We start from the raw sequence: 22,277 nt of genomic DNA, 5'->3' as shown, positions 1-22,277 counted from the left end.
GGAACGTTCAAGGTCAGGTTGGACGGGGCTCTGAGCAACCTGATCTAGTGGAAGATGTCCCTGCTTATTGCAGGGGGGTTGGACTAGATGACCTCTAAAGGTCCCTTCCAACCCAAACTATTCTATGATTCTATGAAGACCAGATACTGATGGAAGAACAAGCCTTTTTTCTCATGTTTTCCACCATGGAAGTCTGGATTACTATAAATAATTGCATATAGACAAGATCCTTGGCTGACTGGATCTATGCTACCTTTTTTCCTCGGGTGCATCTGATTCAGAGGCAAGTGATGGGCCCCAAGACATCAGAGAGCAATAGCCAGATGCCTGCCAGGTCCTGCTTCCCCAGGACACCAGCAGCTCCGGGGATCTGGAGCAAAACCTCCTGCAGGCCACCGAAGTCTGGCGCTGGAGCTTTGGACTGGGCTCCTCTCTAATAATTGTGCAATCGTGGTAATTATACACAAAAAAAAGCTGATTACTTAATCATGTGTTACAAGGACCCTTCAGTTACTGAGCGAGGCAGACACTCGGCGCAATTATTCACAGACATGTAATCTACTTCCCTTTGTATTGAATATTTCATTAGCCACTATTCACATCTTCTCGCAGGTGCTTTGCAATGGTTCAGTGATTGGATTTACTCTAATTTCTTCTTGGCTTGTACAAACGCTGTCGCTACAAATATTCCTCTGTATTTTATCCCTTTAACAAGGAGTTTCTTTCCAACCTTCCTGTTGCCAAAGATAACTCACCACAACGTGAACAGCAGGAGCTTGAGGCAATTTTAGGTTCCTGCTTTGCCTTCAAGGTCCTTTGAGTGGATCCCCATGTTTTTGTCCCGTGTCTGTACAGTTCTTGGCACCCTTGGCCATCACAGGGTGCCTTAGCAGTGGTACAATATGAATAACGAATAGCAATAATAACCAAGGGTCTCTGCAAGTGAAGGAGATTGGATCTTCTAAAACATTCACTTATTTTAAAGTTGGTCCAGCCATTGCTGGAATCACTCTTAAGTTACTCCTACACAGAACAGGTATCTGTATAGGAAGAGTACTTATATAGGAGGACCGTGTATCATGGACTTGCATTTTCACTTTGAAATACTTGAATGACTTCTCCAAGCCCAAGGCAGTTTCCTTCTGAACTAGACCCAGCAAACCAGACACTCTGGTTTTGGAGGGCTTTGGAGCTCCATGGAAGCTGCCTGGCTCTCCCCACCTCTAATGAAGTATAATTAATTTGGGAGGGAAGAGCAGCCTTCTGCTTAAAGTTAGCGCTCGCGGAAAGTAAAGCAAATCCTGGCTCTAAATGTTCAGCCTAGATCTAGAAGTATTTACTGGAGTGTGCTGGACCAGTGCCTTGCTGGAACGACAGTTTGGGTACTTCGTGCACTTGGCCATCTATAGAGGACAGGCTGTAGGACTGGACCACACCTCCCATCATGTGCTGCATGTGTCATATGGACACAGGGAGCCTCATCCAGAAAAGATGGGCATACAGAACAACCAGACCTGCTAATCCCATGAACCAGCTGCATTCCTCCTACAACATTTCCAGTTCGTACTTTAAAATTTTGCAATGAAACATTTTTTGAAAAATGCTGAGAGGAAATACTAATTTGCCAGCAAGTTTTGGTGTCTTGTCCAGCACTTGCCTTAAACGGCAAATTGAACAAGTTGACGGTTAACAGCCTCAGAAGAAGGTCTGAGATGTTTTTGGCTACAACGCAATGACAAGAGGATCTGCCAGATGTTGCACAAGATGTGCTTCACCTGGCGACATCCAAATGTGAGTTCCTGACAACGCGTTAAATCTTCCAAGGATTTTTGAAAAGAGCTGCTGATCCTATGAGTAGGCTTCCAGGATTATCGCTGAAATCCAGTGTGGTACTTCCATGAGTTATAGATGTGAATCTGATCTCTCTGTTGCCTGTGTAAACTAGAGAGACCATTGAAACCAGTGCTGTTTCACAGCTACGAATAAAGGGAGAATTGGACCCGTTTTCTTTCTCTGACTTTACTGAATATAAATCAAGGCACAGACATGCTAACTGCGTTACACAGATCCTGGTGACAGTAACTTCTCAGTGCTTGAGAGACAAGAGAAATTGTCGTTCAACTCTGATCATCAGCTTTATTGTATGCCAGCCAGACGATACACATTTCATGCAGACTATACGTTTGCTCCAACCGCCGCTCAGAAGAAAGTGCTCGACTTCATGTGCCTTGGTCCTGCACTAAGGTACTTGGTTCTTGGTCTGTAGCACCAGTGGTTTTTTCAGGGGTCCTGGAAGCAGAGAAAGAGCATCATTGCAAAGCTGTCAGAGCAATTGGCTGGAGCACGACAACAAAATGCCACCCCCGAGTTGGAATTTGGCCCATGACAAATGGCTCTGCAGAGCGCTCCCCAAGCAGCCCGCACATGTTTGGTATGTCTTCAGGCTGGTTGGTGAGCCTGGTCCTAGTCCAAAACCCATGGATGTCCACAAAATTGGGAGGGCTGGAGCTCTTGACTTTTTGACCAGCCCTTGGTTCAACTGTGACCAGGATCAGGCCCACTCATCAGCCATGAAAAATGCTTGCCAATTGATTATAACCTGCATTGAACAAGCACCTCGCTGTAAAATTGTCTCACAAAGAAGCAGTTTCCCTCAAGGCGGATGGTGAAAGCTCTATAACGCAGGGGAGCCAAGCTCTTGTGCTGCTCAGGAAGCACCCGGTGCCTGTTAAAACAACCGGCAGGAAAGCAAAGCCCAGCTAACACATGCTAACCCCCATTTGAGAACACCCCTCCTCCTCAATGCCCCCAGGAGACACCAGGAGGAGATGTTGACTCCAAGGTGTTGGATCCCTGTTGGGATGAGCTCTGGGGCCAGCTCTGTCCCTGGGATAAAACAGCAGAGGTGCATCAGCCTAAGCATTGAGTTTTTATTATGCTTTGCATGCTATGGGCAAACTATAGCTCCTGTAGAGTGGATTTGGGGTAGTCTTGGATGGGAGCATAAGAGAACAAAGGTCAGGAGTTAGGGTAGATGCTGCCAGGAGCAGCTCTGGATGGGTGCTGGAGGGAAGGTTGGGTCTTGTTGAAGTGCAGAGGGAGAGATGGGGAAGGAAAGACCTGTAGGGAACGAGGGAATCAACCTTCATTGGGAGAGAGAAAGAGAAGGAGGATGTCCAGGGATGAGGAGAGATGTGTGATGGATGGGGAGGGATCTGTGAGGCTGCAGAAAGCAGATGGAGAGGCAGGAGAAACCTGCTCAGCTTTAAAATGGGCAGCTTTGCACTAAGGGACTGTGGAAATCCCCTTCGTCCCCCAGCCTGATGTTGGCTTTGCATATGGAATGGTTCCAGTCTGCAGGTTAAAGGAGGGAAGAAGAGTCTGACACCAGAGCCGGGAGAAGAGGTGCTAGTTACCATCTCCTTGGCCCATGAAACCAGCCCAACCCAGAGACGTGAGACCAACCATCCCTGTATGAGAGGCTCATGGGGCAGGACCACGTGGAGAGTCCTGGCAGGACAGCTCTTGCTCAAATACTCACCCTCATCCTGCCCTTCGTGCTTACAGTGAAGAGATTTGCTGCCAGAAGCTGTTGGCAGAGGTTGGTATGGCCTTTCCCCTGTGTCCCCCGTGTAGGAAAACAGCTGAGACCTTCCAACCTACCAGTTCCTATGGGAATGAGGTGAGCCCAGCACCGTAAATCAAGGGACTAGAGGAAAATGCAGGGCAGCTCCTTTTTGGAAAGATGCCCCACTGTCAGGTCAAACCAGGTCCATACTGCTGATGCACAGACATCTGTGCTGATGCACAGGACCTGTTGCCTGGTCTCTGGAGAAGGCTGGAGATGCCTGCATGTCCTTGCCAGTGGCTAGCGTGCCCAAGGCTGCCAGCAGCTACCCCAGATGCCAAGCCATCGCCTCCAAGAACGTCTTCATATCTGGTCTAGTAAAGGAGAATGCAGTAACTGTGGAGCCTGAGCTCAGGTCTTCTGTGCCAGTGCGCATGTGATGCTCCAGGTTGTAGGTGGGTCAACGCCAGACTAACCCCACCTCTTCCCTGGGCTTGGTGTCCAACCCTGCTCCTGCTGTTGCCCTGCATTTCAGAATACAGTTTGAAAGCCAAAATAATCTCTTCCTGGAGGAACATAACCTGTTTGAAATCACCCTCCAACATTTCCCTTAGCCCCTGCTGGAGTCACCAGGGGAATTCACCCTTCTCAGCAGCCTTGGCCTGGTACCTCTCTCTTGAGGCAGCCATGAAAGCTGGCACATGCGGTGCATGTTTGCGTGGTGGATACTTCTTCATTTTAATCTGTTGGCTCTTTTCTCATGAGCGTGTGCATCCTTCAACCATGTACTGCATTCTCCTCTTCTGGAGGAGAAAGAGGCTGTGTCCCATCCCCATCCCCTGGCTTCCTCTTTGTTTGCATCGAATACAGATAATTGTGTGATTGTCCTTCCCAGTAAAGCTCATTCCGAGTCTGTTTTAAACTGGAAGGAGTGCGAGGGGGAGGCAATTACATTCTTTTCCCCAGAAACTGGTATCCAGGGACAACACAACATTGCACAGCCTCTCACCGGGAGGAGAACAGCCCTGGCTGCTCTCTGCAGGGCTGCACAGCGAGGTCCAGCCCTGGCTACCAGCCTTGGGAGGAGTGAGCCGGGAGGGTGCAAATCGGAGGGTTGAAAGGAAAACCTGATCCTGAAAAGTAATGAGACCTAACACAGAAACAGCAGCATTTACAAATGATCTTTGTCTTAGCCAAGCGAGGAAAGAATTTGGAGATCTTTGTTCTCACGAGGGCTGCTGGTGGCAAACTGTTGCCTGGCGAAACCCATGTGTGTAGGAGAGGTTAATTGTGTGATGTGACAAGGTGAGAAATGGAGAAGGGATGGATTGAAGGTGACAGATCATTACTTGGGTTACGGCGGAGAGAGAGATGCAGAAAGAGTATGAAATTCAGCAGGGGTTCATTTCCCAGAGGCAGCACCTGGTGTTTGGAAACAACGAAGGATGATGACCACGAGAAGCACACATAGCACAGTCTCCTCTTCGCTGGTCCTGGTGTAACAGCAGGGAGGTGGGCTCTTGTGACTTGGGGTCTAAACTTGCCTCTGATGGTGATGGGCTCCGGCAATGTTATCCTGTTCTTCACAGATGTGGAGGACGGCTCACAGCTCACCCTTTTTCCTCCGTGGATTCGGGTCTTGGTGTTTTGGTGGCCTCGTATTACAACAGAGCAGATGATGTTTATCGCCCTCTGCAAAATTATCTTCACTGACAGCAATTTAACTGTCTGGGAGCTGTTCTGAGTCTGTACAGACAGAGTCAACTCCAGGCACATGGAAAATTGAAAGTTGACTTCAAGAGCAACTAGAAGCACCAGGAATCCTCTCCCGGTGGCTCAGGAACAGCAACACGACCCCCAGGCACATACAGCTGTGAAGTTTGGCACTGAAGAGCCGTTTTTTGCAAAGAACCATGAAATATGGCCTTTTTTTCCCAGAGAATTCAGGTGAGGAGACGGCTCTCCTCTGTGGAGGAACTGATCTTTTGGTTAGGGCCCTCGCCCAGGAGGACAGTGGCAGGTTCATGTTCCTCAGAAGATACAAACTCATTGATTCCTGGGCAAACGCAATTAACAATTAGGTTACAGGACATGGCGACTCACTTCTCTCTGCTGAATGCTTTATGGCCCTTTGTGCATCAAAGTTTGCTGTCTGTGATAACAGTGACAAAAATACAAGTCGTCTTTGTCCTGGAAAATGGCCTTAATGTTGTACTCGATATCTGGTCTCATTTACATTCCTTGGAAAAAGCAACAGCATCAAATAGTGGGGCTAAGCTGTAAGTTACAGCAGGGAAATGAAGAATTTCAGCCTGGGTCTGTATCTAAGCAAGCAGAGGGGTTGCTATCGCTTGCATAGGTTGGGTGTGCCCTGGAAATGCGTACAGGTTTGGGGCCAGCAAGGAGAAGAAAGTGTCTGGTTGTGAAATCTGACCTGTTGTAGGTGTGAGGTGAGCAAACTTCAGAGTTTAAACAAATGTCCACCTGCGAAACAGCAGTTATACAAGCACTTACAAAGCTCTGCTAGCAGAAACTCAGATGTTAGAAGACTTCAGTGTACCCACAAGGTCAGCTAGGGACCCCAGCGGCATGCAGGAATATTGTCCTAAATACCATTCAGTCCCTAAAACTGTGCAGCTGGGATTTTTGGCCGCTGTTTCAGGTTGTTCTAGAGCTTTTTCACTCTTGGAGTCTAGAGTTTGGAGGAGGAGGCGGCAGCACTGTGAAAGCACGGCAGGTGGGACATGGTGACACATGGGAAAGGATGCAGGGCACTACCTACACCAAGGGTTCCTCTTTCCCACTGCCTCTTTCCAGTATCTACACTGAAATCCCTAGAGCCTGGAGATGCCAAGCACAACCCAGCTGCAGGTCTTGCTTGTTCTACATGAAATCTCCAGGCTCCTCACTGAGGAGGATTGGACCTCCCCACACATTTCATCTCTTCTATCTGCTCTTGCACAGCACCACTGAAGAAAGCCCAGGGGACTGAGCACCGCTTGATCCTTCTCCCATCCATGTCCACCAACCATTTTGGCCTTGAGTTAGGTCTTCAGACCTAACTTCTGCGGATGGCCCGTGAAACCAGACTGATGGCAATGCTGTGAGCTCAGCTGCTCACTCAGCATGATAAGAAGTCTCCTTTGCTTTCTGGCAGGGTGGTGTCACAGCCCTGGCAGTGAGGGTCACAGTAAGGGTAGGAGAACTGAGCTGCTCCTGCATCTTTCCATGTGTGTGTGGAGCAGCTGGGAAGAAGCACCATCTCCACAGCTCCAGCCAGCACAAACCAAACTAGCACGTTCAGGCAATAAATTACAAGGACAAGGAGGGAGAAAGGAGCCACCTGGGACTTAGTCACAATTGGGTCCCTGCTGTACTCACAGGTTGAAGGGATCACAGGAAGGTCTAGTCCTAGCCTGGCATGGAGGAAGCAGATGTTCAGGGCACCTTCTGAACCACAAGAAGCCTCCTGGGCATCCATCTCTGAAACATATCCTGCTGCTAAGCCAGTTTCTGCTTCTTCCCCCCCGAGAGGTGCATCTGCTTGGATTTCCACTGACACACTTCTGCCCACTGTTTTCTGTATTGCACCAGGAAATGCAGTTCCTTTAACATCGGCTGCTTCTGCTCTGGGCTACAAGATTTCTCCTTCATTGTCCTCAGTTGCTGCATTTGTTGAGCCACCTGCCAACCCAGGACATCTCCGCACGAAGCTGGAGAAAGGCCAACTTCTTTATCAGATGCACCAGAATTGCAAAGGACAGAAGGTCATGCAGCTCTGAATACGCTGGGCTCCGACACAGACAACAAAGCTTGTCTCTGTGACTGTAAAAAAGAAAGGAAGGTACCGCAGAACAAAAACACGAGCAGAGCCATCCCAAAAGACTACGGATCGAGCTGCGGCAGCAAGACCGACTGCTGAACCGGCCACGAGGACAGACAGACGGTGCGCTTGCAGACACATCTACTGAAGCCACACCAAGAAACAGGAGAGAGAAAGGGCAGGCGGTAGGTGAGGTATTGTTTATTCTAAGCAGTGAGCGTTATCACACAGTACAGGCAAAGAAAAAGGCTTACAGTCCAAGAGAGACAAGACCGGACAGGAGACAGTAACTCGGGGAGGATGGGGAGGAGAAGGCCCCTGGTAGAGTTGGGTATTTAGGATGACCTGGAGGGGAAAGTTGCTGGAGGGGAAGAGGTGGGAGAAAGCAAAGGGTTGGAGAAGCAGCTGTGGGAGAGGCACTGAAAAGCTGGCAGGGAAGATGGAGGGAAAATGATTTTGAAGGCAAGAAGGAATAGCGGCGTGGTGGGTAGGTGGGGTCTGGTGGGGTGGCGAGGGCATTGAAGACTACACGGGAAGGAGCCGAGAGGGACAGACAAGTCTGATCAGCGATAAGACCTGGGGAGAGGGAAGGGAGCAGGGGCAACAGGGGCAAGGACATCCACTGCCCTGCGACTCCAAAGCACTATCGATTTCATTCAGTTAAAGGTGTCTTGCCGGCTCGTGTCCCTGCTGATAAATCTCTTGGTTCCAAACAAGGTGGCCACAGCTGAACTGGTCCTCAGTTGGGTACTAAATCCTGAACCAGGCCAAGGAGCAGGGACTACTTTCAGGATTTCCCTACCTTGACCATCATGTCCTGGCACCATCAAGTGCTCCTGGGTGCTGTTTAACTGATGAGGACAGACCCGCCTGCCACAGCCGTTGTGTGGTGAGCTCCCCTCCACCACGCACCGTGGAGGGTGCTCCTCACCCTCTGCTGTGACCCAGCTCTCCAGACCTCTCTCGGAGCCAGGCAGGGCACACAGGTCTCTGGCTCCCCAAGGAGATATGGGAAGACCCAGCTTTGCTCAGGGGCTTGAGGTTGCTGCGTGTCTCAGGCTAGGGTGGGGTGGGAGGTGGGCAGATGACAACAAGGGGGTTTCAGAACTGTTTCTCCCTTTCCATCTCTCACACCATTGAACCGCCAGCATGGAAGGAACGGTTATTACTCCTCAGTGCCCTCACATATGGCTAAGATCTGTCACTACTCCTCATCCATCATTTTTCTGGCGGCTGGTCCTTGCCGTTGGTTTCTGTGGAGCAGAGTCCCTGCAGGGAAAGCTGGCATTTTAGAAAGCATAAAGATGCCTTCAATCCCTTAGCAGGCTTTTCTTTTATCCTTGGGCTCACATCTCCTCCACATGACAGTCGTGATTAGGGAGCTGCTTCCAGGGCACCCTGCAACAGAAATTAAGACTGTTTACAAGCAACCCATAGCTCACGATAAATCACCAGTCCTGAAGTACTCAGAGCTGTGTTACCCCTCACCGCAGACCTCTGAGCTTGTGAGTAGACCCAGTGGCATTAGTGGAATTGCTCCCAACCCAGAAAGCTCACATGAATAAAGGCAAATGGAAGTGGGCTGTCAAATCCCCAGTTGGATCGAACTTACCATGACACTGGAAACAGGGAGAGCTGTAGCCCGTATCTGAAAATCACGATATTTCCCAACTGTGCAGAAGATACTGTTCTTAGTGCTGAACATGGCCATGTCATCATGTTCATACTAGGGAATTTCTTCTTCCTGTACAGCTCTTCTTTATTTGATGTTGATGTTGCTGTTGGGGGGTGGTGGTTATTCCTTGGATGCTGGGAGGTACCAGCTATGACAGAGACATCTTCTGAAAAAGTCCCTTTCTCTCCTGCACTGGCACATCTCTAAATAAACCCTAAATCCAAAGGATATTGCGACACAAGAGGCTGCATTCGTATAAAGGCTGACATGTCAGCTGATGAAATATCCGTACTCATCCTTTCACCTTGCTTTACCAGTCAGGGATGTAATAATGATAACTCAGGTTTTTCAAAGAAAACTCAGAGATTTGGAAGTGGTAAAATTAGCAAATCTCAGTCCTGTGCCCAAGGCACTTAAGCTCCTGTCTGACGCAGGGAACAGGATGGAGGGATGGAGAGCATCAGGCAGGAACCTCTTCATCCACCCATGCACAAGTCTTCGGGGGGGTGTGCTGAAGCCCTCAGCACACGATGTATTTGAAAGCAACTGATTAAAATCGGAAACATGCCGGCCACCCCTCATGGGGCTGCTCACACCCTGCGCAATCAAAGCAAAGCCGCGCTCAGATGCTCCGTTAACAGTGTGAGAAGCAGACTTGACTCTTCAAATCCAACATGCCAATATTTTCTCTCCCCTCCTTGTCCCCTCACCAGACACCAACACTGACAATTAGGACTATTTTTACTCCAGCCAGCGCCTCCACACTAAATGCTCTTATAAGACAAAGCATTTCAGTTTTAGCAACCCACCTCCAGCACTTTGCACAGACATCGTTCTCACAACAGCCCTTGGAAATAGGTGGGCAGTGCCAGTCACTAATGACTTGGCAAAGATTAAGGAGTGAGTCAGTAGCAGCAGCGTCAGACAGTGATGGTTAAAGACCAGTGAGTCCAGGTCCCCACGCCTGTCATCAGCCCAGGAGGTCCTACTGCCTCTTAGAAATGCATCCTGCCCCTTTGGGTGTTTAGGCTTTGCAATGCTGAGCAAGATCAGAGAGCGATAGGGCAGCAAGGGCATGTTTTCCAGCACTGAGTGTGAGCAGCTGGGTGGGACCAGATGGATCACCCATCCATGCTACAGCATGGAAAAGACCCCGTACCTTTGTGTCACAGGAGAAACATTTTGTTGGCCAACATGGATTGTGACAGGTAAGTCCCATCAATGACCAATCTTTTAAAAATGAACATTTTCTCCAATGCGGAGGGGTCAAATAATAAATCCCCAGACCTGCAGCTCAGCTGAAACACTTTAAAGATCATGTAGTTATGCGTGATCGATGAATGGATGAAGCTGATGGGGAAGGGAGAGGGAAGGCAGGGTGATACGGCAGGACATTAGAAAGCAGCGCTATTATTAGCATGTAGTCATAGACAGAATAAATTCAGAAAGTGATTTGTAAACCAGGCAGGGATGAGAAATAGCACCCAGAAACGGTAAGGCAGAAAAGGGTCGGTGCTCCATGGAAATCAGCAGAGCTATGTTGGAGGAGAGATTTCAAAATACAACCCCAATGCAGACAATTTTCCCCAGGTTGGTGGGGATGTTATTGGAATATCCCTTAAAAGAGAAAACATGGTTTAAAAAAAAAAAAATTGCAGGTAGGAGCTTATGGGCTAATTAAAAGAAAAAAGAGATGAAACTAAGATTAGGGTTCACCATTTAAAATAAAATTGTGCCCTCAGCGCTGCTTTCTTCTCAACCATCATTTTCTCCAGATAGCAAACGCTTCCATTCATACAAAAATCAGTGCTTTGCACTTCCACAGACACTGCCCAATGCCTGTTCAACGGTGGCTAGGCTTGCAGCACGCTGAAAGTGCTCAACCCAAGAATTGCCACCTCCTTTCCATGAGGATTTATAGCCCCTTGACCTCTCTCATGGGCCTTTCAGGTGGTTTTGGGCCAAAGCAAAAGCTGTAGGCAGTTGGAAAAGGGTGTGCAATTAAGCCACCTCATCCACAGCATCTCCCCTCCCTCCAGCTCTCGACGGGGCTCGGTTTCTGCAACGTGGACAGGAGCAAGGTGCAGCAGCAGCCTGCGTGCAGGGCACTCACCGCACCAACCCTCTGTTCGACACGCCGTATGTATAGAAAATAAAAGCAAACTACCTGCTCCGTCCACAGGACTTCACTGTCCATCTTCACATTTGCAAACGCCTACGTTTAGCTCTCACGTCAGGCTAGTCTGAGGTCAGCAGCCATCGAAAGGGAGTCGGGCTGTGACAGCTCAGTTGTCCCTACGGCAGGCATGGAAGTGGTGGCTCTAAGCAACACAAATCTGATTGCAGCGGGAAGGGTGTTTCTTTCGCTCAGCTGTGCTTCTTATCGAGAAAACAAGATCAAGGAGGTGGTATTCGTCTTTAGCATTTATTTATCATTGGAAAAAAAAAACCCTTTGAGCAAGCAAAGATCACAAGCACGTCACAATCAATTGGCTATACATTAATTTGTGTGGGGGGGTGTTCGTGTGTGTGTGTCATTCTCATTAGAACAGCAAGAATGAAAAAGCACCACGAGGAGGTGTGCTTAACACATTACAAGAGACAATTTGTGATATGCAACCAAACCCAGGCCACAAAATATTAATTAGATACTTCCTATCTGCCTCCAAGAGGCAAGAGTTTGTGGAATTCATGGGAGCCATGTTTTTCTATCGGACGCGTTGCAAATGAAGAAGCAGGTGATCGGTGTGCAAAGCAGTCAGAAAACAGGAGCTCAGTCAGCAGTTAGCACCATTTTGCAGAAAGGAGTAAAAGTACAATACAGTGAAAATGAGAAAGCAAGCAACAGACAGCGTAGGAACTTTCACAGGGTAAAAAGCAAAACATTTCTTTTTTTCTTTTTACAAGGAAAGCAAAACATATTACAAATTAGCGGTGAAACAATCAGCACCGTGGTAGCTGGAAACACAGAACAGCAGAGCACTCTTTCCCAGTGGGATCGACAAGCTCAGAGTCCAAAGTGAACTTGAAACGGCAGAGATTTAGTCTCCTTTCTGATAAACCTGAGTGGGTCGGATGGGCATAAAGTCTGTGGAAGGTAGAGCAATGCAGGATTTCACCCTGAGGCCTGACTCTGCTGCAGTTCCTGGCATTCAACGCAATGTGTGCTTGGATGGATGCTGAGGACCTGGTGCACATGGAGCAAAGGCCAGGATTTATATCCCTGTTCTGTTGCTGTCTGAGAGGGAGGTCCCCAGGCCCTACCACTCTCCCAGGCTCTTTCTGCAAAGATTGAAACTTCCAAGGATCATTCATCCCACCCAAAGAGAGGTGTCCAAAATAGGTAGCTCAATGGCCCTTGGAAAGTTCGTTCACTAGAGAGGGACTTTAGACCACTTCATACCTAGCTTTGTAGTTAGATGCCACCAAAAACTTCATGTATTAAGGAAACATAAGGCCATATTCTCACTGTGCATGTTTCATTCAAACACCATGATGGATGCTCTTCGTTGAGAAGAAGCAACCCTGAAGCCCTAGATGATGAGCAGTTGATCTAGAGTCATGGAGATGCTTGAATTAGGTGGTCTGAGCATCTTAATGATGTTCCTTGGGCAAAATTTGGTTACCCTTGAAGTCAAGGGCTAAGTTCCCATTGAATTCAAGGTGAAATGGTGGCAAGCGTGCTGTCTCTTTGAATGTGAAGCTTCGGGCCAAAAAATAATTGGGAGAATTGTTTGGCATGGTCTTTCCTTATGTACAGTGAGATTGGGGTGTTGGGCTATTGGTAACTGTCTACGTGCCCTCCTGACATGTTCTGCCTGCTGTGACACGTCATCTTCACGGCTGTTGCTATATCCTGCGATAGGAAAGGACGTTACTGAGGAGTGTGAAGATGGATGAAGCATCTAAATGCCAAGGAATCACACCAAGTCTTAGAAGCTCAGGCTTCTCTGGCCAGTTGTCCCTTGTGCGACGGGGTGGGAAGAGCTGTGAGTGGCACTCCTCTCCACCAGCTCAACGCAAGCCTTTCGCCAAGCTGCTCTGGAGACAGAGCTGAGCTTTGCACTCCAGCGGTGCTGCAGGGGCTTCTGAGCACTCAGAAAAGCAATGGTCAATACGGACAGGTCAGCGTCTCCATGGAGCATGCACATCAAAAAATGCACAACATTCGCAAAGATTTCCACAGTTTTACTTCCTGGAGGATTTCCCTGGTTTCCTCCTAAACATCGGAGGTTTAAATATATATATTTCTATATATGAATATATATTTTCCACATACACAACCTGACTAGCTCATAGCACACAGTTCTAACACAGCTAAGCTTGGAAATACACCACTGAATTCAGAACACTACACTTACTTATACTCAAAGCTTTAGGCTGTTAGAGCAAGGCAAACAGGACACATCACACAATACACTGAACTTGGCATTTATTCATTACTAAGGCCAGCAAATGTCACTATCTGTATACCACAGAGCTTTCCTCCTCTTTGGAAACTTTCTCTCAGCCTTGTAGCCCACCACTCATTTATGTTTCCAAAAGACCCAATTCTAATGGGGTGAGACCCCAAAAACAGGATTCCTCACCCTCCTGGCCCATCCCTTTTTCTGTTAGATAGTTTCACATCTCTAAAATATCCTAGCAGCAAGACTTTCCTCATTCAAACACCTCTACAGCAATATAGTTCTGATACTCTCCTCTTACACCTCCTCCCTACTCTTCTTCCCATTTCTCTCTTTGTTCTTCCCAACTGTCTGTTCTCTGAAAGTTTCAAGCTGGACTGCATGTTAGGATAGAAATACTGAGCTGCAAAAATAAAGAAGAACCCTGCATCTTGACTTGCAAGCCACTCTGCTACAGGAGAGTTTAACAGCTCAGTTTGGTGGGATCAAGATTAATCCGTATGTATTTAGGACCCAATCCAGGAGTTAGGCACGTAAATTTGGATTGGGACCATACCTCTCCTAGCTCCCATTGACTCATCGACCCAAATTTTGGGGTATGCAATGCCAGTCTGTTGGGCCAGTTCATACTCGCTGACAAATGGTCCCACTGTGTTCACAGCTTCCAAACTGGTCTTGCTGGGCATGGGGATTTCCTAGAGTAAGAGCACAGTAAATAGGATTGAAACCCTGAGATCTTGCCTGAAGGGAGTCTGGGGATCCCAGCAAGTGGTTTATGGTCCTCTTAGGATGCTTACGAGCCAACATGAACTCCAACAGCTGGGAGAGTCAAAACAACGGGGGCTGACAGCTCTAGCCAACCTTGGTGACTTACTTCTTTCTACCCCTCGGAAGGCCACATCTGCAAACTAAACCTCTTTCTGAAATCTAGCTCTGTCTACTGGCACCCCAGAAGTGAAGAAAGCAGACCAAGATTCAAAATAAACCAGGAATAACTAAAAAGATCCATAACCTAGGGAAAACAATAGGGAAGAACAGCCTGCCGATAACCTAGTCTGACCTGCCACATGCTTGGGAAGTCTTCACTGCTCTCTCCTCCTTCCCTCACTTCTTTTTTTTTTTAATCAAGCCTTTTGAGTGGTGTTGATGGGTGAAGCTGCCTTGATGCAGCTAGAACTGTCCCCCAGCTACCCTGGGGGAAGATCTGGCCCTTTATTTGCACGGGATCTCCTTCCCTGTTGCTTCTTGGAGCAAAAGTCCCACCGGTGTCACCAGGGGAAATTGCTCTTGGCCACACCACTGAATCTAGCAAATTTATGGCAGATCCACGGCACCACGAATGAACCTCTGATCCTCTCTGCCTCCAAAACCTTTCACCTGCTGACACCAGGGGGAGATGACCAAACAACGGCCAACCCCAAAGGACCTCATGGGATGAGAGCACAACCCCTCCATGGCTTGACGGGCACTTCCATGCCATTAAAGCGTTGAAGGACCAAGCCCGAGGAAAGGGACAGGCTGTTGGACACAATCATGGTTGATCCATCACCTTCATCTCCTAAGACCCGGCTTGTGCATTCCCACGTCCCTCACTCTGTGCAGAGCCGTGTTGTGCAGGCAAAGCAGAACAACCTGACCTCAGAAACAAGGATTCCCTAATCCTCCTTGGAAATAAAACAGAAAAGCTTCTAATACAATCAGAACAAAAAGCAGATTAGAAGCCTCTAATTAATTTTGTGGCCTTTATTTAAGCAAAGAAAAAAAAAAGGAAAGAAAGAAAGAAAAGGAAAAAAACCGAGAAAGAAAGGGAAATGCAGTGACATTTACTCTTTTGCCTCAGCCAGTTTATTGTTCATCTCTTTACTTTTCTCCTTGTCCTCTGGCTTTGCTGTGTTGGAGGTCTCCGCGCTCTTTTTCTTGGCAGCCCGGCCAGATGCAATCTGCTTGTCTTTGGCCTTTTTCAGGGGTTTATGGCTTGTTGTGGTCTTTTTTGGTTTGGAAGGCTTTACGCTAGGCTTTTCCACCTGCATGGAGGGCGACACGCAAAACAACAACACAGAGATGGAGGGAGAGAAAGAGAGACACAAGGACAGGTGGAAAACAGCATTTAGATCAGAAACAACGTGAATGTTACTTATCTGCTCAGCTATGCCCTGCCCTCTGACTTCAAGAGGGGTTTTGCAAGCCCAGAGGGGATTGTCTCTCTCTGGATTTGAAGCAGAGAAACAGGACAATGAGGCTGGCACAAATCCCCACCTTGCAGGACATGACTCCTCAGTCTGCTTGTCCCTAATAGATTGCTCCAATAGATCGCCTGGGGTAGCTGGGGCGCAGGACACTCAGCTGCACCTGAGCAAAGTCCACAACAGTGTCTTGCATCCACTTGTTTCTACAGCCCCCAAAGTAGGGAGGACAGCTTCAAAATTAAGGAGGAACAGAAGCCTTCAGCTCCTCCCTGCTGGCCCTGCTATCCCTCTGAGACCTCACAAATCTAAGCACTAACAAACTCTGGGAAGGACTAAAACTGCACAGACTGACTCCATTTATATGCAGATCCTCTGCTGCTCCTAGAAAACAAGGCTGGAGGACATTTCAGCCCAGGCCCTCCTCGACACGTGTCCTGCATCTGATCAAACCCAAAAGTGCTTACTGTCAAAATCAGTGGAGTGCTCTGAATTAATTGTAGATGAAGATCTGGCTTTTACCACGTTGTTCCTGGGATAAAGTGTAATGTGGGGTGCTTATAGTTTTGGAGGGAGCAAGAGAAAGCTGTCTAGATAATCACCTAGGAAATGACAATGCAAAAACCTCTTCATCTGGGCCCTACCCTCACTTCTTTACAGTCTGACGTAGGGCAGTATTGTCTCCAAAGTGCATCAACCTGTACTAGAGCCCATAGAATGACAGGATGGTTTGGGTTGGAAGGGACCTTAAAGATCATCTAATTCCACACCCCCTGCCACGGGCAGGGACACCATCCACTAGACCAGGTTGCTCAAAGCCCCATCCAACCTGGCCTTGAGCACTCCCAGGGATGGGGCATCCACAACCTCTCTGGGCAACCTGTTCCAGTGCCTCACCACCCTCACAGTAAAGAATTTCTTCCTAATATCTAATCTAAATCCACCCTCTTTCAGTTTAAAACTGTTACTCCTCGTCCTATCACTACAGTCCCTGATAAAGAGTCCCTCCCCTGTAGGCAGCCTTTAAATACTGAAAGGCTGCAATAAGGTCTCCCCGGAGCCTTCTCTTCTCCAGGCTGAACAACCCCAACTCTCTCAGCCTTTCCTCACAGCAGAGCTGTTCCAGCCCCCTGATCATTTTCGTGGCCTCCTCTGGACCCGCTCCCACAGGTCCATGTCTGTCCTGTGCTGAGGACCCCCGAGCTGGACGCAGCACTGCAGGGGGGTCTCACCAGAGCAGAGCAGAGGGGCAGAATCCCCTCCCTCGACCTGCTGGCCACGTTGCTTTGGATGCAGCCCAGGACACGGTTGGCCTTTGGGCTACGAGCGCACATTGCCGGCTCATGTCCAGCTTTTCATCCACTAACATCTCCAAGGTGGATCCTCAGATACACCCGCTGGTCGGAAAAGAAGATGCCACATAAGGGGAATGACAGCAGGCAGTGTTCAGCCCAGCCTTACTGGGTTGGACATATCCCACCAGCAGCAGTGACGGCCCTGGGTCCCTTCTGCTGTGTTTCTCACCTTTGGCGGTTCTTTGTAGGGTTCGCTGTAGAGAGTGCGTATCCTTCTGCGCTCCAGGAATTTGTTATCGGCTGGAGCAGGCTTACTGGTTTCCCCCTTGAATTGAGCGCTGTAACTGGTTTCGTGGGTCATCTTCTCCTCTGGTGGCTTGTACTGGGCCTTCGCTTTTATAGCTTTCACAGGCTTGACATCTACCCAGGGTCTGAACTCGTTTCTGAAGATCAAAAAAGAAAGGGGTTCAGGAATTAAACCAACAGGACAGTAGTAGTAATGTGGGAATGAAATCCCTCCTTGCTCCGCAAGGTCTACTGGGAAGGGCTTTTGCCTCCATCCAGTCAGGTTTACATAGAAGCTGACTCCCAACAGCTCCTTTTTTACCTCATCTAAACCCATTGACACATTAGGAGAAGTTCAAATGAAATTTGGTCTATTAAAATCAGGTAGTCCCGGGCACCAGACAACTTGCTACTTGTGTGACAATGGTCAGGTGCCCTCTGAAAGCTGGCCTCAGCTGTGACTGTGATCCTTTTTTCAAAAACATAGATGCTTTTTTGTCTCTACAGCTTCATCTCTGCACTGAAGCTACCTGCAAGCAGTTCCTGACTCTCGCAGTTAGGGTGGAAAAGCATATTTAGAAAGGAACATCAAAATTCATGTTCTGCAACTCAACACAGGACACACACTTCTCAGCAAACTTCCCTGCAGGCAAGCTAGCTGGGTGATTCAGAAATGCAAGGAGCCAAGATTTTCTACAGACACCCCTTACCCATGCCTCCAAGTAGTGAATTGTATCATTTTGCCTATATTGCACCGAATTACGCTCAACAGCTTTTGTTAATTCCATAAAGGAATAGTTTAAGATAAAGCTGTCTTAGATATAAACTCAAGTAGAGTAGGAAGTGCGCAGTTTATCAGGTATCGTATGGCTTCTCTTTATTAGCTGATGGTGAATTCCCAAGTTACTGGAAAAAATAACACCATCTTTCATTTCTTTTGGACAGAGCTGTGACTTTTTGGAGGAAAAAACCAAACACATTTCAAAGATTTTTAGCATCTGCTGGACACATTCTTGTTCGCATCCACAGCCTCCTTCTCGTGCATTTTTTAGTTCTTCCCAACGGAGCACCAACATCTTTCTAGTTTTGAAGCAAACCATTTCATTTTCTCTCTAAAAATTGCTGTTCACCTCAGAATGGGGATAAAGAAACCACAAGTGTGTTGCTACCTTAGACAGGTCATGCTCAGACATAGTCCCTGGCAGTGTTTAGATCCTTAAGACTCCAGTGCAAGCCAGGAGCTATCCTAAGGGTGGTGATACAAGCCCTCCACAAAGGGGTGAATTTTCCTTGGAAATCAAAGCCCTTGTCTTAATTTCAGAACCTCTGAGGCAATAGGACCTCTAAGTTGCAGATCCTGTCCCTCCTGCCCTCTTCCACTCAACCGCCTTTGGGTTGTGTTATTCGTTTTCAGCCTGGTTTATTAGGGAAATGAACTCTGTGTGAGGGTACTGCCAGTCAATCCCTTCCCATAATAGCTTTGAACATCTTAATCAGCTTCAACCAAATTTGACAAATGGTCATGAAGATATTCAGCTTTTAGTTTTATGAAGATAAGCAGTTGGACTGAGTCCAGAGGCTCAGGAAAGCTTCAGTACAGACATGCACAGTTCGTCGGTCATCAGAGGACCCGCTTAGACAGGGAGGCTAGGCTGCAGAAGTTCATCTGTTGTCCTCAGGGACCATAATAAATGATCCCTTCACATGCAGGATCAGTGTAGCTCCCTGCTCACCCAGTACGACATTTTCCATTCACATAATCCCACTGCAAAGATGGAAAAAACCTTTCTCTTCCAAGATGACTGCTGGTTGCAACAGTTTCCTAGGTGTGTTTCTTCTCCTAAGACACCTATGGTAAGGTCTCACCACATCTGCAGGGTGACTGTGTCCTTGTGGTAGTCAGTGCAGACTGGCCAACACAGTCAGTGGAGCTTGGTGAACCGTTCCCTCTGCCAAAGATGGGTGACTGCTTCAGGATGAGCTGAATGCCTCTTCGGGCTCTGTTAACCGACTAGATCTCCACTGATGGGAATACAAACATCTAGCACATGTGGAGACACTCGCACATACACCTCTAAATTAGGTGTCTTAATCTACGAGCCAAATCCCGTCTCCCACTCTCCATCCTTTCTTAGTGCTGATTCTACATACATCTACTTTTTATTTTCCCTGTATTTCTTCATTTCCCTCCCTCTCTTTTACTATTCAGCCCTTCTTGGGCTTGGATGATCCTGCCAACGGCCCAGGGATACTGCCTGTTTGAAGGACGCTATTCTTCATGAAACTGTGGCACTGAACGAGCAATACATGAATGGGCTCATCTGTGTCCCCTTCCTTCCTGTTCAGTGAAGGTCACCCATTTGTCCACAGATATTTCTCTGCGGTCCATTGTTAAAATATCCCTCCTGCATGAAGAGTTGAGAAAAAAGAAGAATCTTTCTTTAAAGAATCTTTAAAGAACTGGATTAAAGACGTGAATACATTGCTGACAAACTCAAAGTTCATCCTAAGCTCCTCAGAAGACAAGAGGCTTCTTCCTAGGATCCACTTTTGTTCCAAAGGAAACAATTTTCAAAAGGAAATATATTTTCAAAAGGAAATAAAATCATGCACTAATTCGCTCTGCCCATGTCTATCACACTCAGATTCCTTCCTAGCAACTTCTGAACCCATTAGCTATTTTCTTTTGTATTTGTGGCAGAGGTAGAAATCTCAGAGGTGAAAATCACACCTTTCCTCAAAATCAGTGAGTGGGCACAGGAGGAACATTCAAAAGATGTTCTTCAACTGAGGGAAAGACAGGTAAAATTCATTTTCTCACTCACTCTAAGGCCAGCTGGACAACCAGCCCACAAGGACCACCAGGTCAATCTGCAAAGCACAGCTTGCATCTACAGAACCAGAGACAAAGGATGGAGGCTGTAGTACCGTGCACCTAGGGCCTGGACTTTAAAGACGGAACACAAACCAGGATTTATTCATTCTGCTGCTCACAAAATGCTGGTTTATACGGAGGTGAGCTCTGAAGCAGCGTGATCGTATTTGTTTCCATAGTGCCTGGCAACCTCATTATGCACCGCATTATGCAAACATACAGAAAGAGACGGGCTGCTCCCTGAAAAGCCTGTGATCTCTGGAGGCAAGGAAGACACACGAGGTGGAGAAAAGGGAGAAAAAAGTCTCGTGCTACCTGCGGGCTAGCAGGGAATGCATTTCTGCACTCCCATGGGCTGGTTGCTGAAATGGTAAAGCAAGAGATCATGCGATAGAGCTGGGCTGTTAATGCAACAACCAATCTCATCCGACCGTTAAAAATGAGCATGAATTCCTCTGCTCTTCTCCATCCTTGCTTTGCTGGTCTTAATGCAGATGTAACAATTCTGCGAGTACTCAGCTCCGCTGTACTTGGTGACAGGACCCTTGACTACCCTGCATCTCCCAAGATGAGCCTGACTTTTGCAGGCAAAGGATAGTAATTCTTAGGTGATGCATGCTAATGCACTATGTCCACCAGCTCTGAAAGAGCTCAGCCACGATCTTCTCTGGAAGTGGAGGATAGAAGGCTATTGATTTTGAAATATTTTACAGTGTTGACAAAGAAGTTGTAAATACCAGGTATGTCACACGGATTCAATGCGCATCTAGAAATAACCGGTTGCCCAGAGAGGTGGTAGATGCCCCATCCCTGGAAACATTCAAGGTCAGGTTGGACGGGGCTCTGAGCAACCTGATCTAGTTGAAGATGTCCCTGCCCACAGCAGGGGAGTTGGACAAGATGACCTTTAAAGGTCCCTTCCAACCCAAACTATTCTACAATTCTATGATTCTATTCTAAATCCTTTTCAGGCAAATGTGCATGATTTCACATCACCAGCTATTACACTAGAACCGGTCCCTTCAAGCATGTGAGAGAGCATGGGCCACGGTCTTATGGAGTCCTACCACACCTGGGATGGACCAGCTACTCCCTGCTGTGACCATGCTCAAGCACCCAGTGTGCCCAATTCTGCATATCTGCTATCTAGAACTTGCAGAGGCAGTGGAAGGAGGAGAGAAACTCAGACCATTTACTACAGCTACGTCTGGCGCAGCAAGCTGATCTCAGCGCCTATTTTTGATATTCAGGCAACACATAAATTGCAAAAAAGTGTTACTAGAATAGACACAGGCTATTCTGTGCTGGTTGCGTCAGTGCCCAGAAAATCAACTTACCATGGTTAATATTAGCACAAAAGTACTAATTCCTAAATCTCTCCGTCTCCACCACAGATGAGTGAGGGAAAACAGCCCGTTGGGAACTGCCCTTGGAATATGCCAGCTCCTGAACCCAGCCCAAAAACTGCTTGGAAAAGTATTAGTTACCCTGGGCCAAAAACATAGGCAGGAGTGTGGCTAGCAACTTCACAGCCTGGATCACCACATCTGAGTGCCAGGTACATTGAATTTACTAATGCAAAGGTACGAACGAGGAGACAGGTGCCCTACTTGGGGTCTGCATCTCTATTGATTGTAGGGATGGGAGGATGTCTCAGGAAGGTGGCCTAAATCCCCTTTCTAGATCTGGTGACTCTCCATCGAATGTCTGATATGGTCCTACGTCACCATGAGCTCATGTTGTCCAAACAGTGCCCGGCACGGCTACAACCTCTTAGGGCAGTCGCACTGTGTTATCTGGAACTGGCCTGATGCTCCAGGATATTTACATCACTCAGAGATGCTGCTTTATAAATTTATACACTCCTTATACGCAGCAAAGAAGTGAGATGAAAAGCAGCAGCTTTAAGGGTTGATTTTTTTTTTTTGGCATTCTGGGACTAGGAAAAATATCTGATATCGGTTGCTCCTGTAACACTAAAACTAACCCTGGCTTGGGGAAAGCCCCTGCAGTTCTGAGACCTCCCTCATTATTATTTAACATCCCAGGGCCAATCTGTGGAGAAGGTGCCCAAAAGTTACAAAGTCCGGCTGCAATCTGAAATGAGCCCTGAAAATGTTATTTTTCCCTATTTTGAGAACAACAGGTCATAGTGGTGTCTGGACCA

The 22,277-nt window shown here is 47.7% G+C and overlaps 1 protein-coding gene across 1 annotated transcript in view; it reads right to left on the bottom strand.

Moving 5' to 3' along the window:
- Nucleotides 1-2,112: 2,112 nt before the first annotated feature.
- MAP6 (microtubule associated protein 6) overlaps nucleotides 2,113-22,277 on the bottom strand; it is a 45,394-nt gene continuing 25,229 nt past the window's right edge. The window contains exons 2-4 of the mRNA XM_075140627.1: nucleotides 17,180-17,393; nucleotides 15,300-15,496; nucleotides 2,113-2,289 (exon numbers count right to left, since the gene is read on the bottom strand). Coding sequence (XP_074996728.1) covers nucleotides 2,220-2,289; nucleotides 15,300-15,496; nucleotides 17,180-17,393 — 481 coding nt within the window. The 3' untranslated portion in view covers nucleotides 2,113-2,219. The remainder of the gene's footprint in view (nucleotides 2,290-15,299; nucleotides 15,497-17,179; nucleotides 17,394-22,277) is intronic.

Source organism: Calonectris borealis, chromosome 1 (assembly GCF_964195595.1).
Source record: "Calonectris borealis chromosome 1, bCalBor7.hap1.2, whole genome shotgun sequence".
Taxonomy (NCBI): domain Eukaryota; kingdom Metazoa; phylum Chordata; class Aves; order Procellariiformes; family Procellariidae; genus Calonectris; species Calonectris borealis.
The sequence above is the reverse complement of the archived record's forward strand: the minus strand, read 5'-3'. Positions and strand labels throughout refer to the sequence as shown.